The 21,362-nt window shown below is 45.3% G+C and overlaps 1 protein-coding gene across 1 annotated transcript in view; it reads right to left on the bottom strand.

Moving 5' to 3' along the window:
* FAM3B (family with sequence similarity 3 member B) overlaps positions 1–21,362 on the bottom strand; it is a 60,110-nt gene that overhangs the window by 19,989 nt on the left and 18,759 nt on the right. Inside the window, exon 3 of the mRNA XM_018051660.1 lies at positions 10,161–10,284. Within this exon, the coding sequence (XP_017907149.1) occupies positions 10,161–10,284 (124 nt within the window). The remainder of the gene's footprint in view (positions 1–10,160; positions 10,285–21,362) is intronic.

Here is a 21,362-nt window from a genome sequence, read left to right as displayed (position 1 = left end):
CAAAATTCTTAGAGCTTTAGCTTCAGCATCAGCATCAGTCCTTCCAATGAATATTCAGGATTGATTTCCTTTAGGATTGACTGGTTTGATCTCCTTGCAGTCCAAGGGACTCACACAATTACCATACAGCATTACCATCAGTTCAGTTCAGTTCAGTTGCTCAGTCATGTCCGACTCTTTGCGACCCCATGGACTGCAGCACTCCAAGCCTCCCTGTCCATCACCAAATCCTGGAGTTTACCCAAACTCATGTCCATTGAGTTGGTGATGCCATCCAACCATCTTTCATCCCCTTCTCCTCCCACCTTCAATTTTTCCCAGCATCAAAGTCTTTTCCAGGAAGTTAGTTATTTGCATCAGGTGGCCAAAGTATTGGAGTTTCAGCCTCAACATCAGTCCTGCTGATGTATATTCAGGACTGATTTCCTTTAGGATTGACTGGTTGGATCTCCTTGCTGTTCAAGGGACTCTCAAGAGTTTTCTCCAACACCACAGTTCAAAAGCATCAATTCTTCAGTGCTCAGCTTTCTTTATGGTCCAACTCTCACATCTATACATGACTACTGGATAAACCATAGCCTTGACTAGATGGACTTTTGTTGGCAAAGTAATGTCTCTGCTTTTTAATATGCTGTCTAGGTTGGTCATAGCTTTTCTTCCAAGGAGTAAGTGTTTTTTAATTTCATGCGTGCAGTCACCATCTGCAGTGATTTTGGATCCCCAAAAATAAAGTCTGTCAATGTTTCCACTGTTTCCCCATCTATTTGCCATGAAGTGATGGGACCAGATGCCATGATCTTAGTCTTCTGAATGCTGAGCTTTAAGCCAACTTTTTCACTTTCTTCTTTCACTTTCATCAAGAGGTTCTTCAGTTCTTCGCTTTCTGCCATAAGGGTGGTATCATCTGCATATCTGAGATTATTGATATTTTTCAAGGCAATCTTTATTCCAGCTTGTGCTTCATCCAGCCCAGCATTTCTTATGATGTACTCTGAATATAAGTTAAATAAGCAGGATGACAGTATACAGCCTTGATGTACTCCTTTTCCTATTTGGAACCAGTCTGTTGTTCCATGTCTACTTCTAACTGTTGCTTCCTGACCTGTACACAGATTTCTCAAGAGGCAGGTCAGGTGGTCTGGTATTCCCATTTCAGAATTTTCCACAGTTTGTTGTGATCCACACAGTCAAAGGCTTTGGCATAGTCAATAAAGCAGAAATAGATGTTTTTCTGGAACTCTCTTGCTTTTTTGATAATCCAATGAATGTTGGCAATTTGATCGCTGGTTCCTCTGCTTTTTCTAAAACCAGCTTAAACATCTGGAAGTTCACGGTTCACGTACTGTTGAAAGCATTACCATGGACATTGGCAAACTCTGTTCTCTCCATCTATACCAATGGTTCTTCTTCTTTTTTTTTAATTGAAGGATAATTGTTTTACAGAATTTTGTTGTTTTCTGTCAAACCTTACCATGAATCAGCCATAGGGATACATATATCCCCTATCTTTGAACCTCCCTCCCATCTCCCTCCCCATCCCACCCCCCTAGGTTGAGACAGAGCCCCTGTTTGAGTTTCTTGAGCCATATGGCAAATTCCCATCCACTGTCTATTTTACATATGGTATTGTAAATTTCCATGTTACTATTTCCATACATCTCACCCTCTCCTCCCCTCTCCCCATGTCCATAAGTCTATTCTCTATGTCTGGTTCTCTGTTGCTGCTGCTACTGCTGCTAAGTTGCTTCAGTCGTGTCCGACTCTGTGCGACCCCATAGACGGCAGCCCACCAGGCTCCACTGTCCCTGGGATTCTCCAGGCAATAACACTGGAGTGGGTTGCCATTTCCTTCTCCAGTGCATTAAAGTGAAAAGTGAAAGTGAAGTCGCTCAGTCGTGCCCGACTCTTAGCGACCCCATGGACTGCAGCCTACCAGGCTCCTTTGTCCATGGAGTTTTCCAGGCAAGACTACTGGAGTGGATTGCCACTGCCTTCTCCGATGCTGCCCTGTAAATAGGTTCTTCAGTATCGTTCTTCTCGACTTTGTATGTATGTGTCAGAATATGATATTTATCTTTCTCTTTCTGACTCACTTCACTCTGTATAACAGGTTCTAGGTTTATCCACCTCATCAGAACTGGCTCAAATGTGTTCCTTTTTATGGCTGAATAATATCCATTCTGAGTAATACACAAGATGGTCAACACTGAAATCAGATTGATTATATTCTTTGCAGCCAAAGATGGAGAAGCTCTATACAGTCAGCAACAACAAGACCAGGAGATGACTGTGGCTCAGATCATGAACTCCTTATTGCCAAATTCAGACTTAAATTGAAGAAAGTAGGAAAAAACCACTAGACCATTCAGGTATGACCTACATCAAATCCCTTACAATTATACAGTGGAAGTGAGAAATAGATTTAAGGGACTAGATCTGATAGACAGAGTGCCTGATGAACTATGGACTGAGGTTTGTGACATTGTACAGGAGACAGGGATCAAGACCATCCCCAAGAAAAAGAAATGCAAAAAAGCAAAATGGCTGTCTGAGGAAGCCTTACAAATAGCTGTGAAAAGAAGAGAAGTGAAAAGCAAAGGAGAAAAGGAAAGACATAAGCATCTGAATGCAGAGTTCCAAAGAATACCAAAGAGAGATATTTCAAATCCTGGAAGATGATGCTGTGAAAGTGCTGCACTCAATATGCCAGCAAATTTGGAAAACTCAGCAGTGGCCACAGGATTGGCAAAAGTCAGTTTTCATTCCAATCCCAAAGAAAGGCAATGTCAAAGAATGCTCAAACTACTGCACAACTGCACTCATCTTACATGCTAGTAAAGTAATGCTCAAAATTCTTCAAGCCAGGCTTCAGCAATACGTGAACTGTGGACTTCCAGTTGTTCAACCTGGTTTTAGAAAAGGCAGAGGAACCAGAGATCAAATTGCCAACATCCACTGGATCATGGAAAAAGCAAGAGAGTTCCAGAAAAACAGCTAGTTCTGCTTTATTGACTATGTGAAAGCCTTTGACTGTGTGGATCACAATAAACTGTGGAAAATTCTGAAAGGGATGGGAATACCAGTCCACCTGACCTGCCTCTTGAGAAACCTATATGCAGGTCAGGAAGCAATAGTTAGAACTGGACATGGAACAACCCATCGGTTCCAAATAGGAAAAGGAGTATGTCAAGGCTGTATATTTCATCATGTTTATTTAATTTATATGCAGAGTACACCATGAGAAATGCTGGGCTGGAGAAAGCACAAGCTGGAATCAAGATTGCCGGGAGAAATATCAATAACTTCAGATATGCAGATAACACCACCCTTATGGCAGAAAGTGAAGAGGAACTAAAGAGCCTCTTGAAGAAAGTGAAAGAGGAGAATGAAAAAGTTGGCTTAAAGCTCAACATTCAGAAAACTAAGATCATGGCATCTGGTCCCATCACTTCATGGCAAATAGATGGGAAAACAGTGGAAACAGAGACAGACTTTATTTTTGGCTCCAAAATCATTGCAGATGGTGATTGCAGCCATGAAATTAAAAGATGCTTACTCCTTGGAAGGAAAATTATGATCAACCTAGACAGCATATTAAAAAGCAGAGACGTTACTTTGCCAACAAAGATCCGTCTAGTCAAGGCTATGGTTCTTCCAGTAGTCATGTATGGATGTGAGAGTTGGACCATAAAGAAAGCCGAGCACAGAAGAATTGATGCTTTTGAACCGTGGTGTTGGAGAAGACTCTTGAGAGTCCCTTGGACTGCAAGGAGACCAAACCAGTCCATCCTAAAGGAGATCAATCCTGGGTGTTCATTGGAAGGACTGATGTTGAGACTGAAACTCCAATATGTTGGCCACCTGATGAGAAGAGCTGACTCATTTGAAAAGACCCTGATGCTGGGAAAGATTGAGGGTGAGAGAAGGGGACGACAGAGATGAGATTGTTGGATGGCATCACCGACTCAATGGACATGAGTTTGGGTGAACTCTGGGAGTAGTTGTTGGACAGGGAGGCCTGGCGTGTTGCGGTTCATGCGGTCTCAAAGAGTCGGACATGACTGAGTGAACTGAAACTGAATATTCCATTGTGTATATTGAAAAGCAGAGACATTACTTTGCCAACAGAGGTCCGTCTAGTCAAGGCTATGGTTTTTCCAGTGGTCATGTATATATGTGAGAGTTGGACTGTGAAGAAAGCTGAGCACCCAAGAATTGATGCTTTTGAACTGTGGTGTTGGAGAAGACTCTTGAGAGTCCCTTGGACTGTAAGGAGATCCAACCAATCCATCCTCAAGGAGACCAGTCCTGGGTGTTCATTGGAAGGAATGATGTTGAAGCTGAATCTCCACTACTTTGGCCACCTCAGGCGAAGAGCTGGCTCACTGGAAAAGATCCTGATGCTGGGAGGGACTGGGGGCAGGAGGAGAAGGGGATGACAGAGGATGAGATGGCTGGATGGCATCACCGACTCGATGGACGTGAGTTTGAGTGAACTCCGGGAGCTGGTGATGGACAGGGAGGCCTGGCGTGCTGCAACTCGTGGGGTCGCAAAGAGTCGGACATGAGTGAGTGACTGAACTGAACTTTCCCAGGCTTCAGGGTTGAAGTCTTTCTTCCTTTTGGTTTCTGCCCTCCTAAGGTTGGTCCAGTGGTTTGTGTACGATTCTTTTAGGGTGAGATTTGTGTTGAGTTTTTGTTTGTTTGTTTTCCCTCTGATGGTCAAGGTTGAGTTAGGTGGTAATCCTGTCTATTGATGATTGGGTTGTATTTTTGTTTTGTTTTGTTTAGATGAGGCATCCTGCACAGGGTGCTACTGGTGGTTGGGTGATGCCAGGTCTTGTATTCCACTGGTTTCCTTTATGTGAGTTCTCACTATTTGATACTCCCTAGAGTCAGTTCTCTGGTGGTCTAGGGTCTTGGAGGCAGTGCTCCCACCCCAAAGGCTCAGGGCTTGATCTCTTTTCAGGAACGAAGATTCCACAAGTGGTTTATTATGGCATTAAGTGAGAATAAAACAAATATCCAAAAATGAGAAACCAAAGATGAACCGCTGACAAATGGCAGTTAGAAAACCAGCAAATAATAATTAAGATAATGAAATATACACATATACATATACGCCCACGAGCAAAGAGAAAACAGTCCAACAAAAATGAAGTACAGTAGATTGACCCAGCGAACAAAGAAATAAAAAATTATATTTACCAGTTATAACGACAAAGCTAACTAAAGCACAAACCGGAAAACAAAACTAAAGCAAGGTGCCAAGTGGGAAATAAAGCTATGAAAAGGAAAGTAACAAATATGTTGAGAGGAAAGGAAAGAAATAAAAGATAGAATAGATATGCAAAGTTAAATCGAGGTAGATGAAGAAGATTTATATACATTAAAGATTAACTTAAAGGGGAAAAGAACAGCAAGAAAGCCAAACAAAGGAATAAATGTAGAAAAAATAATAACAGGTTTAAATATTTTAAATTAAAAAAAGAGAAAAGAAAAAAGAAATTAAAAAAAAAAAAGGAAAACTCCACAGAACTGCAAAAGCCCAACATAGAGGCAGAGGTTTATAACAACAATAAAAAATGTGACTGAGAAAAAAAAAAAGCTCAAAAGCTTAATTAGATTTCATAGTGCCGATAAAATCGGCAACTCCAACAGAGGGGGGATAAAAGGGAAAAAAATCCAAAAAATCTACAGAACAAGTGAAAACATAATAATATACTTTTTTTTTTTTTTTGAGTCTCTTCTGTCAAGAATCCTTTCCTTCGCTTGGAGTTATAGTCCACCTCTCCTCCCTAGAATGCCCTTCAACACTGTGCTGATCTCTGGACCTGCTTTGGGGCCGCTCAGATTCTAATCTGGTCCTACTCCTGTGTGCTCTTGCCTCAGAACTAGTGTGTTTTCTCGTGTGGGAGCTCTCAGTGCCCTTTTATATATTTCATAGACATAATCTGCCTAGTTGATTGTGTGGATTTTATCTGCAGCTTGTACAGCTGGTGGGAAGGTTTTGGGTCTTCTTCCTTAGCCACACTGCCCCTGGGTTTCAATTGTGGATTTATTTCACCTCTGCATGTGGGTCGTCCACTGGGGTTTGCTCCTGAGGCTGCCCTGGAGGACTTGCATTTGCCCCTGTGAGGGCCAGGCGTGGAGGTCATGAAGCTGCTTGGGTTGCAGGGGTTCTGGCAGCACCAGGTAGCTCAGGGGAGTTGGTGGCTAGGGCAGCAGGAAATACAGTGCTCTAGAAGGGTATGGCACTCAGTGTTGGCCAATACGCTCCAGTATTCTTGCCTGGAGAACCCCACTGACAGAGAAGCCTGGCCGGCCACAGTCCACAGGGTCACAAAGAGTCGGACACTACCAAAGCGACCCTGTGCACATGGATGAAAGACTTTTTTTGCCTGTGGCATCTCTGCCCCAGTGAGAGTTGAGCATGAAGGTGGTGCAGTTGCTTGGCTTGAGGTGACCCTGGCAGCGCCAAGTGTGCAGGGACACAGACTGTCTCCATTGCAGGAGTTATGGCCCTATCAGAGTCTTTTTTCGAGCCTCTTGTAGCTGGCGATCAGAAGGCCTCTTTGGCCAGTGTTTCTCCATAACTGTGCCCATTCAGATACTTAGAGGGCTCCGTTGCCTGGGGTCCTTCTCTGTTGTTAGGTGTATTAGGCACACAGAGGGGGCCCCTCTGACTGGGGTCCTACTCTGTAAATCGGCGCATCAGGCACTTACAGGAGCACCCTGGGTGGGGTCCTGCTCTGTAGTTCAGTGCATCAGACCAGCCTCTCCATTGTTCACCTGCCAGTGCTGGCGTGTGGGGAGAGAGAGGCTATGGTGATGGCTCCACCCACTGCGTGTGACTCAGCAGTATCGCCTTGCTCTCATGGCTGCCCGGCTTTTCTCCACAAGCATTTCCCACCACAATCTCTCCCCTCACATCCCCTCAATCCATCTCTCCGTAGTCATCAGCAGCCCCCGCCCCGGGATTGCTCCACAATCCCTAAACTCCAGCTCCTAGCCGCTGTGTCTTCCAGAGGACTTGCGTCCCAGTCTGGGGTATGTATGGCTGTGGCAAGGACTGTCTGAGTCTCATTCCATTTAGGCTGCCGCAGATCAGCTGTTTCACTCTCAGCCTTAAATTCTCTCCTCTGATGTGGGGATCGGACCCCTGCTTCAGTCCCCCACCCGCCGAGGTCCAGTCCTACTAACACTCCTGTGTTTCCCCGTAGTTCCTTCATGCTACTGAGTCTCGCGAGGTTCTATATAGTCTTTTCCACTGGTCAGGTACTCCTGTCTGCTCTCAGCTGGTGTTCCGCATGCACTTCTGTGTCTGAAGGTGTGTTCCTGATGTGTCTGTGGAGAGAGATGTACTCCATGTCCACCTACTCCTCTGTCAGCTTGTTCTCTCCTACACCAGTGGTTCTTAATGGGGTGGGGAGTAGGATTATGCCACCCTGGGGACATGTGACAATATCTGGGATGAGTGCTGTTGTCATAGCCAGAGGGAGGGGGGAAGGCTCTATGGCTCCAGTGGGTGGAGGCCTGGGGAACTGCCAAGCCTGCAATGCCCTGTGTGGCCCCCACCGCACAGAACCAGCAGGCCCTTGTGTCCATGGGGTTGAGGTGGAGAACCCTGAACTGTGATGTCAGCTTCTTGGGCAGGAGCCACATGTTCCATGTCAGTGTCCCTCCACTGAGTGCCTCACCCTGGGGGGTTCATCGGTGGATGAAAGTTTGTCAATAAACTGTCTGGCAGAGTGAATGGGGCTTGGAGAAGGGATGGACCTGTAGAGGGGCTATTTCTACCCAACTCACAAATACTGAACAAAGGATACGCCAGGACTGAGTAAGGCGTGTGGAACTGAATCTGACCCCCTCTCTGAGCATGCTGCCCACTCCCTGGTGGACGAGGTGTGTGCAGAGACAAGTGACTGAGATGGAGGGAGGAAAATGCGGACGAGCCAAGTGCTCTGGGCAACAAGCAACCAACAAAGAAGGGAGGGTGGGCCTGGCTTTCAGGGAATTGGTGGGATGACTCCAAATGATCTCCTGCTCAGGGTTAGGAGCACTCAGTTTCTTTTATCTGCAGTAATCACTTAATCACCCAAATCATCCTTAAGTTGGGTGTTGTAGGTTACCCTGTGTTCCCTCAAAGTTCAAATGTTATACTAATCCTAAGAACCTCAGAATGTGACTTCATTTCGATACAGGACCTTTAAGGAGATGACTCATTTAAAACAAGTTCTTTAGAGTGACCCTAATCCAATATGAAGCAGCCTCTTGATGAGGGTGAAAGAGGAGAGTGAAAAAGCTGGCTTAAAACTCAACATTCAAAAATCTAAGATCATGGAATCTGGTCCTATCACTTCATGGCAAATAGAAGGGGACAATGTGGAAACAGTGACAGATTTTATTTTCTTGAGCTCCAAAATCACTGTGGATGGTGACTGCAGCCATGAAATTAAAAGACACTTGACCCTTGGAAGAAAAGTTATGACAAACCTAGACAGTGTATTAAAAAGTAAAGACATCATTTTGCTGACAAAGGTCCGTCTAGTCCAAGCTATAGTTTTTCCAGCAATCATCATTTATGGATGTGAGATTTGGACCATAAAGAAGGAGCATTGAAGAATTAATGCTTTCAAATTACAGTGTTGGAGAAGATGCTTGAGAGTCCCTTGGACAGCAAGGAAATCAAACCAGTCAATCCTAAAGGAAATCAACCCTGAATATTCTTTGGAAGAACTGATGCTGAAGCTGAAGCTCTAATACTTTGACCACCTCATGAGAAGAATCAGCTCATTGGAAAAGACCCTGATGCCTGGAAAGATTGAAGGCAGGAGGAGAAGGGGGTGACAGAGGATGAGATGGTTGGATGGCATCACCGACTTAATGAACAGGAGTTTGAGCAAACTCCAGGAGATAGCGAAGAACAGGGATCCTGGTGTGCTGCAGTCCATGGGGTCACAACAAATCGAACATGACTTAGCAACTGGACAACAACAGCAATCCGATATGAACGGTGTCCTTTCAAAGAGGGGAAGTTGGGACCAAGACACAAGCAAGGAAGGCAATGTGAAGACCCAGGGTGAAAATGGCATCTGCAAATCAAGGGAAGAGCCTGAGACAGACATTCCCTAGCAGCCCCAGAAGGAACCAGCCCTGGCCACACCTTGATCTCGACGTTTGGCTTCCAGAGTGTGAGAGAATGAATGTCTGTTGCTTAAGCTGCACTGTCTGTGTATTTTGTTATGCAGCTCTAGCCAGGAAACACACTGGGCTAGGAAACTTCCAAGTGCCAGGGATTAGTGGGCTATTAAGGGTAACGCAGTTGCAGGGAACCTGGACTGAGTTGAGCAAGGGGTGTGGGCTGCAGGGAGAGATGACACTGACTTTATTCCAGGAGGGTGAGACTCAAAACCCAAATGCAAGGACAGCTATGTCCTGAGTTTTGGTGTTTCCCTGATTTTGAAGGGCTAGAGTACAAAATATATACTGAAGTTTGTGCTATATGTGTGCAAGTGTGCTAAGTTGGTTGTGTCTGACTCTGATCCTATGGACTGGAGCCTGCCAGGCTCCTCTGTCCATGGGATTCTCCAGGCAAGAATGCTGGAGTGGGCTGCCATTTCCTTCTCCAGGGGATCTTCCTGACCCAGGGACTGAACTCCCATGTCTCTTACATCTTCTGCATTGACAGGTGGGTTCTTTACCACTAGTGCCGCCTGGGAAGCCCTGAGTTTTGTGCTGACTGTTGTCAAATGGAAGCTCAACATGTGGCACATAAAGCCACGAGAGACAATCCACGTGTCCCCACCCCACCGTGGGCACAGCGGGCTGTCTCAGCTCCCCTCGGACACTCCTAGTCTCTGCCTGAAGTCCAGGACATGCCCTTCTCTCCTGGGACAGGCTTGCTGCCTAGTCAGTTTCAGATTCTGCCTGCAATGCGGGAGACCTGGGTTCGATCCCTGGGTTGAGAAGATCCCCTGGAGAAGGAAATGGCAACTCACTCCAGTATCCTTCCCTGGAGAATCCAATGGACAGAGGAGTCCATAGGGTCAGGAAGAGTCAGACACAACTGAGCGACTTTCATTTTCACTTTTCAGCCTCAGAGAAGGCAAACAACCACGCGGGGGAGCTAGGCTTTCTTTTCTCGCACTGATACTTACATCTCATCCTCAAAGCAGATCTTGGCGTATTTGTCCCTGCCACCCCCGCTGAGCAACCGGTAAGCGTAGGTGTCTGCAGGACACGGGGACCAGTGGTCACATTTTTGCCTTTTTGGGGTTGGGGCTGCAACAAACAGGAATATAACAGTTAGCACCACACAGTATTGATCAGGAGAAGCCACTGCTTGGCCATGAATGGCAGTTTGTCTGTCCCAGGACTTCATATTGGCAAATCTCAGGAGTGGTAGAGGGCTTCTCAGGTGGCTCAGATGGTGAAGAATCCACCTACAACACAGGAGACCTCGGTTTAATCCCTGGGTTGGGAAGATCTCCCAGAGGAGGGAATGGCCTCCCATGCCAGTAGTGGTAGAGGAAAACTGGGAAGATGTGAAGCTAATTGAACATGCTTTTGTCTTCAAATAGCAAATATGCAAAAGGAGGGGATGCTGAGCAGGCGGAACCATTTAAAAGGAGTTGGGAATCACTCTTAGTTGTTAAGCGTGCTGGTGAACCAACCAGTAGCCTATGGAACATCTATCCAGCTTCTGAATTTACATACCTGAAACACACACACACACACACACACACATTCCTGACCACTGTTAGTCTTGCCCCCAGGCCACAGGTGCAAGACCTTGTACCAAGGCCAGAAGTAGAGCCCAGAAACAAGGTCACCCCATCATTGCCAAAAGCCACCCCTTCCTTAATCCTCATGAACAGGCTTCCTGACCCCATATTAGGCAAAAATCCCCTTCCCAGTGCTCACCCTAACCAATCAACTAATGCCACCCTTCCAGCAGGAACTTTCTTTGTCTTGAGGCTACAAAAATTGGCTACTAACCCACGAAAGGGGTCGGCTCTCCCTGGTCTGTCAGGAGGGATCGGCCTGCTAGCTCGCAGCACCCACATTATCTCTGCTCTTTGGTCTGTATAAACTCACTCCCTTCTGAGATGCTCTGTGTCTGGAAACTCTTTTCCAGCCCACGTTCGGACTGCCTGCAGAACACCACTCTGGCCCTGGCTGACCCCTCTCCTTTCCCTTAAGCCTGAGACACTGGGGTTTTCTGCCTGGGCTGCTATGTCAGTGGCTGCAGGCCCTGGAGATGTCTTGCCCAGCAATAGAGGGCAGCAGTCGGGGAGGGTGGGGTCAGCCAGCCCTGGGCACTACCTGCATCTCCCACTACTGGGTGCCTGTTGCCATCACTTGTGTCTCCCTCCTTTCACAGGTATGGCTGTCTGTCATCACCCACAGAAACCAGAGTCTTGTGTTGGGCTCAAATTGTAATCCTGAGACTCCAGAAAAAAAAAAAAAATCAGAAAATGCTCCCACTCCTCCTGTTTGAGTGGGGACTGCCTTATGGATCCCTCCAGTGCTCTTCTGTTTCATCTACCTGAATGAAAGCTCGGCCGGCAGAGTGGCTGGGAGGCCCTGCTGGGGGAGTCAGGACTCCCCGTGAGTGCTGTGATGGCTGAGTGCCATGGGGCTGAGCTGGACCAGGGCTGAGCTGCTTGGGGATCATGGGGATGCTGGTGCATGCCTATTCCTGGTGCCCAGGAGGCCACAGAGTTCTTGGGGGGAGTGCACCCCAACATCGCACTTAGCTCTTCACATCTTTCTTCCCCTCACTTGTGCTACCCCCATCACCAAAGCTCCAACCCACCTCGCTGTCCAGCTTGCCCTGTTTTATTTTCTTTTGCTTAGCCCTCATCACTGTTTAACATCCCATAGTTTCTTTTTCAAAAGCTTCTCTGTGAGGACAAGGATGTTATCTGCTTACTTTCACTGCACCCCCAGCACCTGGGGGGGGCAGCACAAGCAGTGGCTCCATCAACATGTTGAACAAATATGTAATGGAGCAGGACCCTATGGGGTCTTCCTGGGCCAGATCCCCACCCTCCCCCTGGCCCCAGAGTCCTCTGCCTGCCTCTTGTCTGTAGAAAAGCTTAGTCTCCCAGGACTCCCCAGAGCCACAAAAGCCTGACTCAAGAACTCAAGAATTAATGATTGAAGGTATGTGATTGTATAGTGATAAAAGTAGCAGTTGGGCCAGGAGAATTGGCGACAGTTCAAACAGTAAATCAGCCATATGGCAGTGACAGGATCTTTAGTTCCTCCCTGAAGTACACAACAGGGATAACAGTGTCTCATGCACGTCACTGAGTTGTTTTACAGCTTCTAAAACCACCACCAAAAGGAAGAGGTTAACTACCCAATGGCCACTGTGTGTGTTTTAAGTTGCTTCAGTCGTGTCCGACTCTTTGTGACCCTATGGACTGTATCCCACCAGGCTTCTCTGTCCATGGGATTCTCCAGGCAAGAATACTGGAGTGGGTTGCCGTGCCCTCCCCCAGGGCATCTTCCCTGCCCAGGAATTGAACCCACATCTCTTACATCTACCTGCACTGGCAAGCAGGTTCTTTACCACTAGTGCCACCTGGGAAGCCACCCGACGACCATTAGGAGCATGTATATTCCAGACCTACTGGAGCCTCAGGAGTGATTACGTTAACCCCTGGTACCCTGCCCTGTTACCTCACTATCAGCCAATCAGAGAACTGTGCAGAAGTTGAGCATGTACTCTAAGGCTCTCTCTCTCATGTTGCCTTTAAAAATGCTTCCCTGAAACCCACCAGGAAGTTCTAGTCTTTTGAGCACTAGCTGCCTGGACTCCTTGCTTTGCACCTGGAATAAATGCTGTACTTTCCGGCGGTACAACCCAGTGTCAGCAGATTGGCTTTACTGCTAGAAGTTTGGTTCGGTAACAAATGAATGGACATGTGGCCCTTTGATGAGGCAGAAACCTGTACTTACTTTGGCAGAAAACTCAAGAGCCACTGAACCTGTTCCCCCCACTACAAAAGGGATGAGCAATCTGGAGTCAGGGCTTTCTGTACATGTGCTACAGCAGCTCTGGTTTGCTTTTAGTAATAACAAAGGACCTTGGGATTTTATCTTTTTAAATCTAATTTCTGAAGAAAAAACTTGAAAGTAATAGAAAGGCAAAAAGAAGGGGAAAAGTCTTATGTATTATTCTAAGTAATCATCACTGTTTTCTCTTTTGGTATATTTTCTTCTGGACTTTTCTATGCCTGCAGAGGACATCTGCAAAGTTGGAAAACATGGATTAACAATATATAAACAGTTTATCTATAATATATATGAACATATATGTTACCTTACTTACATTTTCATAGATTATAATATACTAAATACATTTTTTCTTAATCTCCAGTTACCTAAATTTAAAGCAAGTTGTCTAACTATTAACATGTGAAAGTGCTATAAATACAGTATCTTCTCAATGTTTCTCGGTTTTGAACATGAAAGTATTTATTTTAGTTTTTTAAAAAATTAATGATAATGCTCATTACTTTGAATTCAGGGGTAGTTTATCTAAAAACACACTGAGCATAATATTTAAAACTGTAACTAACACACTGCCTAAAGTCTGTTTCCAGACTTTGCTGATATTCTGACTATGTACAGTTGGTTCCTGACTTATGATGGTTCATCTTTATGATGATGTGAAAGAAATATGAATTCAGAGAAAACTATACTTTGAACTGTGAATTTCTGTCCTTTCCCAGGGCTTCTCTGGTGGCTCAGTGGTAAAGAATCCGAATATTCATTGGAAGGACTGTTGCTGAAGCTCCAATACTTTGGCCACATGATGTGAAGAGCTGACTCACTGGAAAAGACCCTGATGCTGGGAAAGATTGAGGGCAGGAGGAGAAGGGGACGATAGAGGATGAGATGGTTAGGTAGCATTGCCGACTCAGTGGATATGCATTTGAGCAAACTCTGGGAGATAGTAAAGGACATAGGAACCTGGCGTGCTGCAGTCCATGGGGTCACAGAAAGTGGACATGACTTAGTGACTGAACAACAACCATCCTCTCCCACCTAGTGCTGTGTGGTCCAGCGCCTCTGTAATGCTGGACAGTGGCAGTCACAGCTCCTCCCAGTCAACCACATGATCACAAGCGTGAATAACCGGTATGTGGACAGCCATTCTCTTTTTTTGTTTTCAGCAAATTAAAGGAGATAATCAACACAATTATAAATAGACTTTGTGATAGATGAGTTTGCCCACCTGTCGGCTAATGTACATGTTCTGTGCCCAGTTAAGGTAAACTTGGCTAAGCTAGGATGTTCAGGTGTATTAAATACATTTTTGACCTGTGATATTTTCAACTTATGATAGGTTTATTGAGATGCAACTCTGTTATAAATCAAGGAAGCAGGACATCCCTGGTAGTCCAGTGGTTAAGAATCAGTCTGCCAATGTAGGGGACTCGGATTTGATCCCTCCTCCGGGAAGACCCTACATTCACGGAGTAGCCACAACTACTGAACCCACAAGCCACAATTACTGAAGCTTGCATGCCTAGAGCCTGTGCTCCACAAGGAGAGCAGTCACTGCAATACGAGGCCCCCACTTGCTGCAACTAGAGAAAGCTTACGAGCAGCAACGAAGACCCAGCACAGGCCTCAAAAAGATAAGTCAAGGAAGCTCTGTACTCAGTCTAGAGAGGACACTCCTAAAGTGGGATCCACAGGCATCCTGCCTGCATTTCTCTTCCCGAGGACACAGACTTGCTCAGTGGACCCTGCTGTTCTTGACAGGACTTCTTTGAGATTCACCGTACCAGCCCCCTGCTCGTGGAGAAAGGCAACATTTCCAGGCCCTCTGCCATCATCACCATGCTGTCGGGTGCCCTGTCGACATAACCCTCTTGTCCTCACCGAGTGCTGGGCGTGCAGACAGCTGTGGTGTGACCAGCAAGATGGAAGGTCTAATACGGCCCAACCCCGGTGTTGCTTAAAATATCCCAAGGTCATGGGGACACTGTACCTCCTGACCTCCAGTGGAAGTGGCAGTTTGGAGACAGAATGAGAGCAGCTTAGTATGGGAGGCAGGGCATGGAACCAGAAATGATATTTTACTCTATTTTTAAGCCAGCTGGAAAAACAGAAGCAAACAGGGCCTGGTAACATCACAAATAAGTGGGACAAATATTCCCACAGGGTGAAAGAGGCAGCCTGTCTTCCGGAACCTGGGCAAAGCATCATCCACGCTGCTTCTGAGGGTCCATGGTTACCAACAACGTCCTGGGTGTAACCAACCATGTTCTCAGCCATTAACCCTGTGCCCACTCCAGTGTTCTTGCCTGGAGAATCCCAGGGACGGAGGAGCCTTGTAGACAGCCATCCATGGGGTCGCACAGAGTCGAACACGACTGAAGCGACTTAGCAGCAGCAACAGTAGCAGCAGCTGTCTCCTGAGCAGGCCTGCTCTGTAAGAGATTCCATGACGCAACCCAGAAAGCAGAGAGAAGTTAAACTCAGGTGAGGAATGCAACTTCTGAGTAACAGGGAAGGAGAAGGCCATAAGGCAAGAGAGCCCGGTTTGCAAAAATGTTGGGAAGATTTAAAAAATAACCTGTGTTTTTATGATTCAGCTAAGGGCTGTGCCTACAAACATATCAAATGCAGTTTTATGTATTTAATATGGTTTCAATAAGATTCAAATACATTTTTATGTTGAGAAAATAGCAGTGAGTGGTTTCCTTTTTATGGAAGAATAGCTCAATGGCACCTCACTCCAGTACTCTTGCCTGGGAAATCCCATGGACAGAGGAGCCTCGTAGGCTACAGTCCATGGGTTCACTAAAAGTCGGACATGACTGAGTGACTTCACTTTCAATTTTCACTTTCATGCACTGGAGAAGGAAATGGCAACCCACTCCAGTGTTCTTGCCTGGAGAATCCCAGGGACAGAGTCGGACATGACTGAAGCAACTTAGCAGCAGCAGCAGCCGCAGCTCATAGTTGATTTACAATGTTGTGATAGTTTCAGGTGTATGGCAAAGTGCTTCAGTCATATATATATATGCGTGCCCTGATAGCTCAGTTGGTAAAGAATCCGCCTGCAATGCAGGAGACATCGGTTCGATTCCTGGGTTGGGAAGATCCCCTGGAGAAGGAGTAGGCTACCCACTCCAGTATTCTGGCCTGGAGAATCCCATGGACTGTACAGTCTGTGGGGTTGCAAAGAGTCGGACACGGCTGAGCGACTTTCACTTCACACACACATATATATATATATGCATATTTGCTGTTCAGTTGCTAAGTCATATTGGACCCTTTGTGACCCCATGAACTACAGTATGCCTGTATACATATATATTATAATAATTAATATGTATTATATACATCATACATTAATATACAACACATCAATGCATATTAATATATAGTATCTATTAATATATACTTCTACCAGTGGAGTCGTATATATAGTAAGATTAATATACTTTATTATTATAGTTTATTAAATATAATACTATATTAAAGTATATTATATTATATTAGTATAGTATATTAAATTATACAGTATATTAAGTATATTATATTATATATTAAATATGTTAAATATATCAAACACATTATATATACTATATATAGTATATTAAAGTATGGTATATTAATATATTAAAGTATTAATATACTTTATTAATGTATTAATATAATATAGTGTGTATATATTATACAATGTTTTAATATGATATATACACTTTATATTATATTTAATATGTATTATATATACATATTTATGGGCTTCCTTGGTGGCCCAGATGGTAAAGAATCTGCCTGTAGTATGGGAGGCCTGAGTTTGATCCCTGGGTTGGGAAGATCCCCTGAAGAAGGAAATGGCAACTCACTTCAGAATTTTTACCTGGAGAATCCCTTGGACAGAGGAGCCTGGCGGGCTACAGTCCATGGGGTCACAAACAGTACCTAACACTTTCACTTTTGTACACATATATTAAATATATATATATATATATATAAAGTTTATTTCTCCTAGAAATAAGCTGTGTCACTGAGCCAGCGGGCAGTCACTCCACGCCCTTCTTTTCTCGGCTCTGGCAGCAACAGGCTCTTGAGCCCCAGGTCTGGCCTCTGCGTGCCCCTGCATGACAGGCGCCCGAGGCAGGAGCAGCAGGCTGCCAGCTGCGAGCAGGTGGAAGGAAAGCGGGAGCTGGCAGTTCTCTGAGAAGCACAGCTGCACAACAGCCTAGCGTGCTTGGGCACCAGGGAGTTGGAGTTCCTCCCCTCAACTGGCCCTTGTTCCTCCTCGTGCCCGTCAGAAAGAAAAATAAGGACAGCCCTCCCTCCTCTCTCCGTGGATTCCACATCTTGGACTCGACCAACCAGGAACTGAAAAGATTTTTAAAACTTCCTGAAAGACCCGAAAAGCAAAACTTGAATTTGCATCTGGCAGGCAATGCTTTACATAGCATTTACATTGTATTTACAACTATTGACATGTCATTTACATTGTACTAGGCATTGTATGTAACCTAGCTATAATTTAAAGTATGTAGGAGGGTTGTTAAGACAGCAAATCCTCAGAGTTCTCGTCACATTTTTTTTTCTATTCATCACAATTTTTTTTTCTGTATCTTTAACTTTGTGTTTAAATGAGATGGTGAATATTTACTAACTTGTGCAAACCATCACATGATGTATGTAAGTCATGCTGCACACCTTAAACTTAAACTTGGTTGTTTAGTCGCTCAGTCATGTCCGACTCTTTGCGACCCCATGGACTGTAGCCCGCCAGGCTCCTCTGTCCATGGGATTATCCAGGCAAGGATACTGGATACTGGAGTGGGTTGCCATGCCCTTCTCCAGGGGATCTTCCTGACCCAGGGACTGAACCCATGTCTCCTGCATTGCCGGGTGGATTTTTTACTACTGACCACCAGAGAAGCCTCCAAACGTATCCAGTGCTGTATATCAATTATGGGATTCCCTGCTAGCTCAGCTGGTAAAGAATCTGCCTGTATATCAATTATATCGCAATAAAATTGAAAGAAAAAGAGATGAAATATAAAGGAGGATGTGGGTGGGTAACATGCAGAAATTGTGCCATTTTATATAAGGCACCTGAGCATCTATCTGCAGAGGTCCTGGAATCAATCTCCCACAGATAGGAGGGATGAATGTAGTTGTCTCAATTGGGCTTGATGTTCCAAAGGCCATTGGAAGCCTGAGAAATGCTAGTTACAGTGGCAACTTGCCACTTTGTGCCTGCCCCACTGGGAAACTTGGAAAGCTGGGAACTGCGTGTGTTGCTGAGAATGGCGGGAGACAGGAGACAGTTCTGGAAAGCTGTCAGACTCGACTGAGTCACCTGAACTGACAGTTGCGCTGTGGTTCCACTCCTGGGTATGTAAATACCAAAAAAATTTTAGCCATATCCATGAGGAGACCTGTGGGGATGTCTGCTACACAGCATCTGTGTGGTGACAAGCTGAAGGCAACGGGGAGCTGTCCCCCACTCCCAAAAGAGAAAGAGGAAAATGCGAGGACTCAAGCCCCAGGCACCATGCAGCCTGAGCAGCCTCAGAGGGGAGGCACCCACAGCCAGACAGGGCCTCCGGCATGGCACTGAGTGACACCAAGAACCAGGTCCTTGCAGCACCGAAATGCACGCCTGCAAGACAGGTGTTAAACAGAAGGGTGTCGTTAGATGCATCAGAGGGCTGGGGGACGGTGGGTGATGTCGGAGAGGGAAGTGGGGATAAAGGGAGAAATAAATAAAATGAGAGAGCAAGGAGGAAAGTGGGGGATAGGATGGATTAGGAGATTAGGATTGACATATATACACTACTGTGTATAAGATACACATTAATAATGTATGTATCAAATAGCTGAGAAAAGAAGAAAAGCTAAAGGCAAAGGAGAAAAAGAAAGATATAACCACCTGAATGCAGAGTTCCAAAGAAAGGCAAGGAGAGATAAGAAAGCCTCCTTCAGTGATTGATGCAAAGAAATAGGAGAAAACAATAGAATGGGAAAGACTAGAGATCTCTTGAAGAGTATTAGAAATACCAAGGGAACATTTCATGCAAAGATGGGCTCGATAAAGGACAGAAATGGTATGGACCTGACAGAAGCAGAAGAGGTGCCAAGAATACACAGAACTGTACAAAAAAGATCTTCATGACCCAGATAACCATGATAGTGTGATCACACACCTGGAGCCAGACATCCTAGAATGTAAAGTCAAGTGGACCTTAGGAACCATCACTACAAACAAAGCTAGTGGAGGTGATGGAATTCCAGCTGAGCTATTTCAGGTCCTAAAAGGTGATGCTGTTAAAGTGCTGCACTCAATGTGCCAGCAAATTTGGAAAACTCAGCTGTGGCCACAGGACTGGAAAAGGTCAGTTTTCACTCCAGTCCCAAAGAATGTTCAAACTACTGCACAACTGTACTCATCTCACACACTAGCAAAGTATGCTCAAAATTCTCCAAGCCAGGTATCAACAGTATGTGAACTGTGAACTTCCAGATGTTCAAGATGGATTTAGAAAAGGCAGAGGAACCAGAGATCAAATTGCCAACATTCACTGGATCATTGAAAAAGCAAGAGAGTTCCAGAAAAACATCTACTTCTGTTTTATTGACTACTCCAAAGCCTTTGACTGTGTGGATCACAACAAACTGTGGAAAATCTTAAAGAGATGGGAATACCAGACCACCTGACCTGCCTCTTGAGAAATCTGTATGCAGGTCAGGAAGCAACAGTTAGAACTGGACATGGAACAACAGACTGATTCCAGTTTGGGAAAGGGGTACCTCAAGGCTGTATATTGTCACCCTGCTTATTTAACTTACATGCAGAGTACATCATGGGAAATGCCAAGCTGGATGAAGCACAAGCTGGAATCAAGATTGGTGGGAGAAATATCAATAACCTCAGATATGCAGATGACACCACCCTTATGGCAGAAAGCAAAGAAGAACGAAAGAGCCTCTTGATGAAAGTGAAAGATAGTGAAAAAGCCGGCTTGAAACTCAACATTCAAAAAACAAAGATCATGGCAGCCGGTCCCATCACTTCATGGCAAATAGATGGGGAAACAATGGAAGCAGTGAAAGACTTTATTTTGGGGGGCTCCAAAATCACTGCAGATGGTGACTGCAGGCATGAAATTGAGACGCTTGCTCCTTTAAAGAAAAGCTATGACCAACCTAGGCAGCTTATTAAAAAGCAGAGGCATTATTTTGCTGATAAAGGCCCATCTAGTCAAAGTTATAGTCTTTCCAGTAGTCACGTATGGATATGAGAGTTTGACTATAAAGAAAGCTGAGCACTGAAGTATTGATGCTTTCGAACTGTGGTGTTGGAAAAGACTCTTGAGAGTCCTTTGGACTTCAAGGGGATAAAACTAGTCAATCCTAAAGGAAATCAGTCCTGAATATTCTTTGGAAGGCTGATGCTGAAGCTGAAACTCCAATACTTTGGCCACCTGATGTGAAGAACCGACTCATTGGAAAAGATCCTGATGCTGGGAAAGATTGAAGGCAGGAGGAGAAGGGGATGACAGAGGATGAGATGGTTGGATGGCATCACTGACTCAATGGACATGGGTTTGAGCAATCTCCAGGAGTTAGTGATAGACAGGGAAGCCTGGCATGCTGCAGCCCATGGGGTCGCAAAGAGTCAGACAGGACTGAGCAACTGAACTGAACTGAACCGAACTGAATATATAAAATGGGCTTCCCTGGTGTTGCAGTGTAAAGAATCCACCTGCCAATGTAGGAGACCCAGGTTCGATCCCTGGGTCAGGAAGATCCCCTGGAGAAGGAAATGGCAACTGGCTCCAGTATCCTTGCCTGGAAAATTTTATGGATAGAGGAGCCTGGTGGGCTACGTCCATAGGGTCGCAAAGAGTTAGACACGACTGAGGGATGGAGCACAAACACGTGCATGAGATAGATAATTAATGAGAACCAAGTGTAGAGCCCAGGGAACTCTACTCAGTATAATTCAAGGAAGTGATATATGTATATATGTGACTGATTCACTTTGCTGTATAGCAGAAACTAAGGCAACACTGTATTTTTTCCCAATACTTAAAAAAAAAATTAATTAGTTAATTAAATGAGGGTGGCCTGGTCTACGGCAGGTCACCTCTACTCCTAGTCCAGAGGTTCTGACCGCTGAAGATGGTTGTCCTCCTGCTCTCTGTCCCTCCCTGGCTCCACCTGTGCTTGCCTCACATCCATCCACTCACCTGCCTGACCTTCCTTCCTACGACACTTGTCCCAGGCCCACCTAGTGATTGTTCTTATTAAAGGGGCAGTGAGGGGCCTGCCCCTCTGCTTGTTTCCCTGGTAAC

This window comes from Capra hircus, chromosome 1 (genome assembly GCF_001704415.2).
Source record: "Capra hircus breed San Clemente chromosome 1, ASM170441v1, whole genome shotgun sequence".
Lineage (NCBI taxonomy): Eukaryota > Metazoa > Chordata > Mammalia > Artiodactyla > Bovidae > Capra > Capra hircus.
Note: the sequence above shows the minus strand (reverse complement) of the source record. Positions and strands in the feature narration are given on the sequence as shown.